Source organism: Dermacentor albipictus, chromosome 1 (assembly GCF_038994185.2).
Source record: "Dermacentor albipictus isolate Rhodes 1998 colony chromosome 1, USDA_Dalb.pri_finalv2, whole genome shotgun sequence".
NCBI lineage: Eukaryota > Metazoa > Arthropoda > Arachnida > Ixodida > Ixodidae > Dermacentor > Dermacentor albipictus.
The window spans coordinates 435,847,598-435,859,186 of NC_091821.1; the positions used below are offsets into that span (position 1 = coordinate 435,847,598).

Consider the following 11,589-nt stretch of genomic DNA (forward strand, 5'->3'; position numbering starts at 1 on the left):
TGGACATTCAAACAGACACTCCAAGTGACCCGGCCGTCCCTGCAAGTTCAAACCGTTGCAGCAACGTAACAAGACAAAGTACTACAAAGCTAATATACAAGAAATACTCTATTTGAACGTCTAGTAACGCCAAAGTGTGTGACAAACTGTGGCAAAATTGTGAACTCCTAGATGCCACAGAAACGATGCCGTGGTGTACAAGCGATATGTATCTGATGTGCGCGCAGAAAGTTCTAGTGTGTCTTTTCGGGAGTTGTTCCTAATGGTAAGTCGCTTGATGTTGCTCTGTCCTTCGTGATGGGGGTGCCCCGGTGCTTCACGGCCTCCCTTGGCATACGCACCAGTGTCTCTTGCATGGCGCGCTTCCTATCCTCGCTTGTCACGAGGCCTGAGCTCTTGCGGGGCGCTAATTGGTATTCCTGCCTAACGTCAATGTGGCAGGGCACAAGTTCGGCGCCAACCACGAAAAGTGACATCAAGGCGGCAGCAATGGCAAGCTGCAACGTTGTACGGCGGCCACCAAGCAGCGCTGGACTCATCTGGGCCAAGGTATCACCCAAGCGGCTGAACGCGAAACCCACGGAGATACTAAGGCAGCGGGTCACGACCGGGTACGCGACGACGTATATGATGAGATAGAACGTAAAGCAAACGGTTCCAGTTGCGCACATTATAATTACGAGTGAATCACGCAACGCAGTCTGCTGCCGTAGGTCAGTGGCCAGGATGATCAGTGTTACGGCAAAGACGAGTGCGGTGGTGCTCACGGTGTTCCTGTAGCCGAAGGTAGGAATGAACGGCGTTGAGACCACGAGCACAATGAAAGAGACGATGAAACTCAGCGCGGTTGTGATTTCCCCGACCAAAACACCGTCGTTAAGGACGAAGGCGTCGTAGGCGTAGCTTATCGCAGCCCACATAAAGCACATGGTAATGGTGCAAGCTCTGAACTGTGGGCTGCAGATACCGCTGCTATTTCCAGCCTCCCGACTACGAGCCTTAATCTCCGCTGCCTGAGCTGCCATGAGATCTCGGCAGTGCTCTGGGGAGACCTTGTTTATACTTGCCGCACGCAAAGCGATGCGCTCGGCTTCTTTGACGTTGCCGGTCTCCAAAAGCCAGCTGGGTGACTCATCGATGATGTAATAAAGTAGCAGGAGAAGGCACGTTGGAACCATCAGTATCAGCTGCAGCGTCGCCCATCCTGCCTTCACGAGTTGAGCGGTAAGCAGCGTGATCGGTGATAGCACCAACGCAGATATCGCGATCATGATTACATAATCACGATATTTTTCTATCGGGGACAATTCATAAACCAGCGCGTACACAGGTACCACGAGGGCACTCGTGGAGGCTGACACGACGGCACGCACACCCACGAAAAAGTGGAAGTCATTCGGCATGGCACTAGCGGTGCCCGATATGAGGACTACAGGTACGGTTAAGAAGAGTACCGCCTGGCGGCCGACGCTGTCCGCGAGCGCTCCGACTGCAGGCAGCGTGGCTATGCTGGCAGCCGCGTACACGAGCCTCGCGACGTCGATGAGCCAGCGCCTGTCGCACACGAGGTTCCAGTGGCTGACGATGTTGTTGCCGTATTGGTCGAGGTCGAACTCCCACGATGCGCAAGGCACGATGCGAGCCGCATGGCCACCGTCCGGGGGATCGCGCATTGTACAGTGGCTGTGCTCGCCTCGCTCGTCCACCGGTATGGCCAGCTGTTTCCACTCGTCCACGCTGAGGTTCTTCATGGAATCGGGCCGCCTGCACCAGTGATCCATTACGCCAGCTGTTAGCCTGAAGCTCTCGTAGTGCAGCCCGTAGTTGTAGAGTATGATGACTGCGCCGAATACGTGTAGCATTTGGTAGGCGCCGCACCCATACGGCACCTGGTTCCCTAACCGCTTCGGCGCTGGCTTCGTCGGGGCTGATTCGCCGGGCACAGATAGTGGAGTCGTGGCCCGTTGGTCGTGATGTGCGGCCATCCCTGACGCTTGCTTCTTCTTCGATTGTGACCGCGTCCGCGCAAGCTAATATGCACGAGCAAGGGCATGTGGCACGAGGCATAGATCAACCAAAATGAACGAGGTACCTGCGAATAAAAAAAATGATATAGCTACCGTGGGGTAAGTTGCCGCTCTTACTCTAAAAGAATTGTATTAACACTATGAAAAAAAAATTACGTTGCTAGGGGTTCACGGCGTTTCACTCGATAATATTCTTCATCAAGTGCTAGCTTCCCTTATTTAACCTATCGACGCGCTACTTTTCTATCAAGAACGCTATGTCACGATAACATGCGTGTTGCATTCTTCATCAAACAGTACTAGGCACGCAGCGTTGAAGAAAGTAAATGCACTCACGAGAACTTTTTGCCTCAAAAGCAGAAAGTTTCCCACTCTTCAGATCTTACCTTGTGTTTCAGTGGCAATTAATTTTACACCCGGGGCTTACACAGTTTATCTTAAATAATACAATCTTAGACTTCATTCTTCTAGGACAATTTTGTGCTGATAGAGCAAAACATAACAGTGTTTCGAGGTACCTAATCTATCACACCCACAAAATGCTTCTAGCCGGGAGCAATAACTCCATAACCGTCTAGGAGTAAATTTCCCTGTGTGCTGCTGTGAAGCCACCGAAAAAGGGTTAGCCCTCTTGGCATTTGGATGCCGGTGATAGGATAGTACGGACCAGGTAATGTCCAATAGGTTTTTAATGCGAAGCCTGGTGCCAGACAAACAAAGCTATAAATTGTAGGTTCCTTTCTCGCCTTGTTTAGGACCTCTGCAAAATGACAACAAAATTTTCCGAACGGGATCGAACTGCCGTTTCACAGCCGAACAGCCTGACCGTCTAACAATTAGGGCAGACGATTTTTCCTTCTTCTTTCCTTTAGAGTATTCCTTTCCAGTATTCCTTGCAGGACTCAAATGACTCTTGCAGGCGATTATGACAAGGATATAAAAAAAGTTAGTGTAAACAACCTGTACAGCAGAGCCATGTACAGAGAGCCCCAAAAGTTCGTTTTCATCCTTGATACATTTTTCTCAGCCGGACGTCAAGATTAACAAGAAACATTAAATTAGCTAAAGGGACCCTGAAATGATTTTGATTGTGTTATACAGATGTACATGGTCATTTGGGTACGGTTTTCTTATCATTAAGTGACACATTTAAGCACTCCGCATAAAGCATGTAATTTATTACAAGGTTTTGAACATGTGCACCGCAGGCGATCGCAGCGGCGCCGCTCCCCTGAGTTTTCAGCCGTCCCATCCCAATTCACGCGTTCGGTCCAACTGACGTCAACTGGACGAGCTTTCCGATTGTCTAGCCAGGTCGCGTCATCGATAATTTTTCCAACTCCATGGTGAACAAGTGTTGTTCGCAATAGTTGGAATGCTGGCTAATTTGTTTCTATGAAAAAAGTAACAGAAAGAGAGTACACAACGACAATTTATCACTACACTCAAGCACTTCCGGCACACAGCAAGTGTCGTCTGCTTGTGTTACAACGTGTGGCCTGCTGACGCGAGCCGTGCGATCAGTGTTGGTCTCGAGCTTTCTTTATTCGAGCACCGTGGTTCGCCCTTGTTAGGTTAGGGGCTTCAAACGTAGCGATCGGCGATATGCAAAGCTGCCACATCGTGTCCCTCTGCAAGGCTGCAGACGAGCGCAGTGGCTGCAGCGCCTCGCTCTGTCGGTATACGATCGGCGCCATCATCTACGCGTTCGCGGCCGCCACTTCACGCCGTAGGATTATTACCCCAATAGAGAGTTTTAGCGTGTCCGGTATTCGCGTAAGCATTAGCTCAAGCGGACTGGGCTTTTTACCGGGTATGGTATGGTATGGTATGGTATGGTATGGTATGGTATGGTATGGTATGGTATGGTATGGTATGGTATGGTATGGTATGGTATGAAGAACTGTATTTAGGTCTTGAGGGATCAGTGAGGGACTGATGCGAGCCGTTCCCACGTCGGTACAGGGAGGCTGAGCCCCTCTGCCGTCACACGGGCCCTCTGGACAGCTCTGAGTTGGTGCGCCAGCACTTCACTGTGCAGCATCCTCTGCCACCACTGTTCACCTCGAGAACCATCACCAGCCAACGCCAAGCAGCGCCAAAGCATGTGTTCTAAATCGAGCAAACCCCCACACACTGCAATAGAGTGAAACCCCGCAGTCCGGATTAATTTTGTTCATGATGACCCGGTGAGCGGAGGCGCAAACGTGAACGGCCTCCTTGGTGTAGCTCCTTGGTGGCACATGGCTCAACCAGACAAACACACAGTTAATATAGCAGTAACCAATTGAACGGTCCGACAGAATGTCACAGCGCACACAGCTTGGATAGCTGTCGCGGGGGATCGACGGCCAGCTAGGCGGCTAGTGGAGAGGTTTCAGGCTTCGCGCGTTGGCTCCAAGAGGACCGGAAGCAGCCGACACGACGTCATGTCATGACGCAGAACCAGTTCAGGCGGAGCTTAGCGCCGATCACTCGACAAACGAGTTGAGGAGAAAAAGCATGGCTAAGAAGGAGGGTAACATGTAATCGTCCGTAGCTGTTTTAATATGAGTTGTTTCGCCTAAATTGTGGGGGTCTTGACCACCTGGGGGTCTTTATCTTGCACCAAAGTGTAAGTACACGAGCCCTTTCGCATTTCGCCTCCAGCAAATTGCGTCCATTGTGAAATCAAGCCCGTGACCTCGTGCATAGTACGAGAAATTGCCACTGAACCTCCACGGTAGGCGACTACCTGTTTTAGTTGGCTTCAGTAACATGCCGGGACCGAACGTGGTTATCATGCACTCAGCAATCGGAGTCACAACTTATTCTGGGTGTCTACAAAAACTTGTTTTCTAGTTGATGCCTCGGGGATTTTCCCTTTCCTCGTCTGTAGTGATCATTCGACGCAGCGCTGGTACAAAATGTTCCATAGCTGCTAGTTGAAAGCGTACTCGCGACGGTGTTCCTGTCACCTCATGCCAACGTCTTAACTACATTCTAATGTATAACCCCCAGGCTGAAATGCTATCTTCCCAACTCAATAAAAAGCACGCCTTTTCTTCAAACACCGCATATACAATAAATACGAAAATTCTCGTCCTTATTCTATAGTTTCTCTACAACAAAGATCAACCTGGAATAGCACAATATTTTGATGCGTTAGCATTCTTATAGGAGGCTTCACGCACTTTCGGGAGGCCAACTATCGACATCTACGTATATACGTATCTAATTCGTTTTCCTGCCTACGTGGTCACCATGGTGGAATCGGTAGCGAATATGGCTGCTGTGTTGAGGAAACAAAGTTCAAGACCGTCTATCGGGCCAAATTAGGTCACTGAGTATGAGGCAATGTGTACAGATGTGCACAACGAACCTCTCGCCGACGTGGGTCGCTCAATGTGTGTCACTGAGTGTGCGGGAAGCGAAGGAACAATCCTCAGCGTTCGCAGTCACCGGCGCGCCATGCTTCGCATCTCGGAGGCCACACACGGAGTTGTCGGCAGCGCCCCTAGATGGCGCAGTGTGCCCAGAAAGAAGCGTGAGAGAGGAGTCCGGTTGCCGCATGGCGCGTTTCTCGGCGTTCGCGGCCACCTGCAGGCGATTTGTTTCAGAGACTATGCTCGGGCTTGAAAAATATATGAAAAATGAAAAAAAAAGAGAAATATATTTCTGCGATCTGAAAAAGAAAGACAAATTATTTCATGTTTGCACTGGGCGTAGCTCCGTATTCTGCGCATTACCTCGGAAGTGGCAGTGGCATGCGGCGTGGCGTAGTCTACCGCGGTCGCCACGAGCCTTCTCGCCGCTTCGACACTCAGCTGCTGGCCGGGGCTTGGCCCTCTTAGCTTTTCCGCTGTGCAGCTTCCAGCGCGTTAGCGGAGGCGAAAGGAGAGACAAAGCCGGGCGTATGTGCGATAACTCCACTTATAGATGAAGGATTTGAAACTTTCCTGCAGCAAGATGTCCGTGCGACAAGTAGTTTTATAGTGACGCCATTCTATGATTAGTTGGAGAAGCGCTTCAGGGCCTCTTTAAGGTGCGATCCTTTTTGCCAGGTGACATAGTAAACGGCGCTGCAGGCGGATATATGCCAGAAAACTGTGACAGTGTCGTTGTTGTTCTTGTTGCCTCAAAACATTGCTTGTATCCGCGCGTTTGCATTGCTAATTCAACCACTTGTTTCTTTCTCTCCCTCTCTCTCTATTTCTAACATTTTGTTCTAAATTTCCAGCACTTGCACAGACGTTTATTGGATTTGTTTTCCGCATGAGAGTTGCGCGTGCTTCGCGCAAGGAGCTTTTCGCAAGTGCAGCTTGCATCCAAGAAGATGCACGAATGTTTAAAAATCACAATGCTTATTTACCTTAGCATCATCTGCCTATATTCTGGGTCTGATTTCTAATTAATGATTGGGGGTTCTTTTATGCACAAGCTACATAAAGTCCATCTGAGCATTTCCTACCTCAAAGAGATGTAGATGTAGATCCTAAGCGAAAAGAAAAGGAAGACGAAGAACACTGTCGCCTGCGAGTCATTGAATCGTTCACCAGTCCGTTCACGATGTCCTTCGAGGTCGAATATCCTCGACGAACAGGCGACGCAGATGCCGTGGCTTCCATCGGCAGCAGTGCGCCACCTGCTGCCGCACCGACAGGGCGCCGCCAGAAGACCCAAGGTCCTCCGGTGACAGTGCAGCCAGTGCTGTACAGCAGCGCACTGGCCGTAAGTTTTCGATGCTGTTCTCGAGCACAACACTGCATGGTGTAAGGGAGGAATGTAATGATACATTCGACTGTTCGGTTTCGAGCGCTGAAGGACGCTCTCGTGCTGCGCTTTGCATTCCACTTGTCGAAATCGAACGATCGGAAGACATTATCCTAATTCATTCAGAGCGCCGCGTTTTACCCTGAAGCACTCGGACGCGTTTTCAACTTCTAGCTGGAAGCTGTACTGAGGCCCGATAGAATTCAGACTACGTGGCCCCTTCAATTGTTCTGGGAGCAGGTGATCATTCGGCTAGGGCATGCATGCTTTCAATAGAACTCCAATGTCGAGAGGCCTCGGCATCGCCTACTTTTGCTCCGTTTGGCCGCCTTCTTCATTTCCTCTTAACAATGCTAGCTAGCTATAAGTGTCATGATACGCCACACGTAACTCTGTGGCGTATTTATCCCACAGAAGTGAAAAGATTGGGGGCGCCTAAACTGCGCCTTTGTGAGCGGAACGCGATAACATTCCAAGATCCCTGACTGTTTGTCATGCTTCCCGGCAACGCTAGCGTGCGCAACCATAATGTTTACCAGGAAACGCTGGCCGCGAACGCTCTGCACGAAGGCGGGCTTTCTGCTAGAAACGCGTCCTCTTGCGTGAGCCCCTATGCGGCGGAGGTGAGCGCCATCTTGAGGTATTAGCCCCGAGAACGAACACGAGCGGCGCTGCGAGCGCCGCTCGCGTGACGTCAGGGAGGGGACTCGCGCCTGTCGTCTGCTACAGTTCGTGCGTTGTACGGGCGCTTTCTGCGGTGTTTTCGTTTGTTCGCCCTCGTTCTCTCTGCTTGTATACTTATGGTGGTCGTCTCAAATATATTTTTATGACGTCTTCCTTTGCGAACATTTATTCAAAGAGCTAATTTCTTAGACAACAATGCAGCTCTCGAAGGCAACGCTACAGTGCCAGCCGAAGCGACGCAGACCAGCCCATTGCGGGTTTTTCATACGCGGATAGACAATCGCAAAAGCATAGCCTATAGGAATCCAGTTATGATACCATACCTGCCGCGGTGCAACAAGTATGTCACAAAGCTGGCTATATATGACTACTACAGCAGTTACGTTGATTTTATTCCGCTAAAACAGGTTTGCTCACGACGAGTAGTTCATGGTATAATATCGAATTTTTGCATTTCCTCACAGAAACGCTCGGCAGTAGCACGGTGACTTAACTAATACTGGAGCTTAGATTCTACACGCCTCACTTGCTTCTTTAACTGCTTGTCAACATTAGGCGGTTCTTCACGTGTTTATTTTTTTTAAGCAGCGGAAATTTGAAGTAAAGTTAATGAAGGCTTACAGCTATTTACAGAGTACAAATAGGAATGTACCAATATATATTCCCTTTTCCGTGCTACACGTTCAACTCACCTCTTTAGAGCGCGTTTGTTAATGATTAATAATGCATGTTATGTTCCTCTTTTTTTGTCTATGTTACCAAGTGAATATCATTTATTTATTTCAATGCCGCAGTGTGTTTTGCATTGTTATCGAGGAAATATTTCACTGTGCTTTCATATATTGTATAACTGCAATGTTTTATGGCCACTATATAGATGTAATTTATATGGCGCTTGATGTGTTACCCCATGCAGCCATATTGTACCTAAGAGGGTGAGATTACCTCAAGCCGCGTCTGTGCGGCTTTTTTCCCTCATCCACCTCCATTTACCACTCCTCTGTACATGTGTGTGTGTAAACGGAAATTAATAAATCAAATCACATCAAACTCACTTGAGAAATTTACTGGTGCTTGTTGCTTAAGGAATATACATGACGAATCTGTTTCGCAAACTGACACAGGCTGCTCGGCCCAATTTTTTTAGTGAAGTATGCCTGCTGGACCACATAGCTGTAGCCAGAAAGCAGTCGAAGCGTCAATGACTAGTAGTATGGGACATATTGAAGATATCGAAATTCCCCCTGTGGAGGGTCAGAAATCAAGTGAAAGTATATGCAAGGCTTGTGGTGCTTTCTTTATGAATGTTTGCGATTGGATTGGAGCAAACTTAAATTAGCCTGCAAGGTTCTCTTTTAAGTACCGACGAAGCGAATAGTTATCCGTTTGTATAATTAAATAATGCTGGATCGAGACATGGTGAGACAAAAGGTGTTTGAATTTTCCTTTTGTAGGCAATCTAAGCTGCGTAGTAGTAGCTCGAGAATACTTTAGCCATTCCAGTTGGCACTGTAAAAAAATGCTTTATGGTTTTAATTTGAAGTTGAAGTGAACTGATGGGTTTCGCGAACATAGCGTGCCTCGCCATACGGACAGTCGATTGCTACCGTTACGTGATCAGGGGTGGGCCATATTGTCGATAAAGGCTACTGAGGGCCACTATGATACATTTCATCACTTTCAATTGAGTGGCTGTCGATCTAAACAACGAAACTTTTCTCTCAGGTGATTGCTACTATGGTGTTTGTGAATTAAATATGTAAATACTCTACATGACACGCCGTCGTGTTAGCAGCCATGAGCAATTCGTTTTTTGGAGGCCTGTTTCAGAGGGGGATGAAAGTAGCAGCAAACATTTTCATAAGAAATGCGCGCCTAACTATTTTTTTACGCATTAATGAATGGCCATATTTGAATAGAACAACACAACAGAGTAATAGGAATCATGATGACAGCTTCGCTGGGCAGTGTCTTTCTAATATCGGATAACATGTTGACGCCAATTACCAAATTTTTCTTCCACGTAAAATGCAATACCTCTCATAGCTAAATACTAAAGGAATGTTAAGTGTTTAGCGAAGCATCATACACAACTTCGCGCGTTGAATTTGCAGATATTCTCTTTTTAGTCAAAATTTACCGATAGACACGGCGCATATATGCATTGCAAAACCTTGTAGACCCCTTTAACGCTACTTAGCTTGCGATATCCAAGTCGCAAAGTTTCTCGACTCACACGCTTTTGAAAAAGAAACTGTGGTTAAGGTATTGCAGCTGAAAGAAGCCGACTTATTCTTCAATACGTACGGCTCGAGCCACCTATACCCCAAGCATACACGAAGGGAACGAGCGCGCGCGGCAGCCGAGCGAGCCGGAGCGAGCGGCGTCCTGGCCGTGACGTCACTCGCCAGAGGGCGCCATTCCTCTTTCTCGGGGCTAATAGCAAGGAATCGGGCGCGTCGCTCCGCGGCCTCCAAAATACTCACGCGCCGCTGCGCGCGAATGACGGAAGCCGTGGCCGGTCTATGTGTGGCAGCAATGCTGGAAAATGGGTTTATTTGACGTTTCGCGTAACAGAATTATGTTTTCTCGTATAGCCAAATTACAATCCGACGCTATCATATCTGTAGGTTGTGCGTAAGTCGTACTTTTCGATTTTTCTAGGTATTTTAGCTTGAGAATTTCAATTAGTTCAGTAGCTTCCTTGCGCCACAAGGAGGGCCTGGGTATGAGTGGTTCGAAAATCATTTTGTCGAAATGACATCCGACGCTGGACGCCGCACGCCGGGTGTTCTGTGACATAGGGCATTTCACGCTATCACGTTAAAATCAAGCACTCGGGTGGAGCAATTACCGGCATTTCTTTGCAAGGTTGGATCCCTCGGTAGTTAACAGCCTTCCTTTTATCCCGCTCCTCAGGCTGTGCCCTCACTTAGCCTGAAAGTGCTTTTGAGTATGTAAGGAGCACTCGGCACCTGCTTGCATGGCACGTTCACCTTTCATAGATTACGGAGCTGTGGTGGTGTTGTCTGCAAACATCATGCAGGCTAATATTGTTTGGCTAGGTTTTTATTTCTATGTGCATGATTGCGTGAATGAGTTCATGAAAAGTGTATGAACTACCTAAACAATCTCTGAAGAAGCAGGAAGAGATCCTATACACGAAAAACGGTAATACTTTTTGACGGAACCCAAAAAGAATGCATCAAAGTAGCACGTCACAAAATTTGAGGCTATGCGCCCACTCCGTGAACACGCGTATAAATGAGCTATTTTCCTGCTTCACTTGTCTTTAGAACATGCGAATCGGCAAATCGATATCCTCTAAAGCGAAACAAACGTCACGCCGTTGCACGACAGTCATTTCCAATTTTTTCAGGCCTTGGCGGCATCGTCGCCACCGTCGGTAGGGTACGCAACGCCCGGCCGCGCACTCGCATCGTCCGGCGACGGCGGCGACAATGGCGGCCGCAGGAGGCGGAGGACCAACAGCGACCGCCAGCGCATGCGCGCGGAGATTCTGGCGCTCGCTCGATCCCCGGGCTGCTGGCGCCCCCTGCTGGTCTTCGTCTTCAGCCTGGTGATCGGGCTCACGCTGGCGGTGGCCGCCTACGGAATCAGGGGTTCCCGCCTGCACGCGAGAGCGATGCCTCGGCACGGGAACGGCACCTACTAGGATGCAGCAGGCGACCGCTGTAGAGGCTGCTGGCGCGCCGCAACCGCCCATGGTCAAGATGGTTAAAAATGATTTGCCTGCACGAGTTTGCTTGCCATCAGCGGTCAGGTGTCTCGGATTCTTTCTTTTTCTTCGAAATAATTTGTTTGTCAAAATAGTAGTAAAGTTGATGAAATCGGCAATTCTGCTCGAGTGCTTTCATTTACTTCTGGCTCCTTGCTCGCGGCGATGACCACACGAAAATTGGCAGTCATTAAAGGGCCACCGCGTCAGTCAGTCAGGGGACATCGTCGATCAGCGCCAAAAACCAATCTCCTCCTTTTTATGCACGTAAAACCAGGTGTAAAGTTCACGCGTCTTTTGTGTAAACACGTGAGGGTTGCGTCTTCCCAATTGACATCATGAATTTTCGAGAGTATTTATGACTGATGTGAAAATTTTTGTGCGCTG

At 48.8% G+C, this 11,589-nt stretch overlaps 2 protein-coding genes across 2 annotated transcripts; one reads left to right on the forward strand and one right to left on the reverse strand.

Moving 5' to 3' along the window:
- Positions 1-233: 233 nt before the first annotated feature.
- On the reverse strand, positions 234-1,985 carry LOC135907671 (solute carrier family 22 member 6-like). Its single transcript, XM_065439375.1, has one exon. It carries the CDS (start codon positions 1,983-1,985, stop codon positions 234-236), a length of 1,752 nt encoding a protein of 583 aa, XP_065295447.1.
- A 4,541-nt stretch (positions 1,986-6,526) lies between these two features.
- On the forward strand, positions 6,527-11,321 carry LOC135907211 (uncharacterized). The gene is made up of 2 exons (XM_065438901.1): positions 6,527-6,737; positions 10,843-11,321. The coding sequence occupies exons 1-2, from the start codon at positions 6,576-6,578 to the stop codon at positions 11,137-11,139; spliced, it is 459 nt and encodes a 152-aa protein (XP_065294973.1). The 5' UTR covers positions 6,527-6,575; the 3' UTR covers positions 11,140-11,321.
- Positions 11,322-11,589: the final 268 nt, after the last annotated feature.

Coding starts and splice junctions, on each gene's coding strand:
- LOC135907671 (XM_065439375.1), bottom strand. CDS start 1,985: ATGGCCGCACATCACGACCAACGGGCCACGACTCCACTATCTGTGCCC.
- LOC135907211 (XM_065438901.1), top strand. CDS start 6,576: ATGTCCTTCGAGGTCGAATATCCTCGACGAACAGGCGACGCAGATGCC. Junction 6,738..10,842: donor TGTACAGCAGCGCACTGGCC/GTAAGTTTTCGA, acceptor CAATTTTTTCAG/GCCTTGGCGGCATCGTCGCC.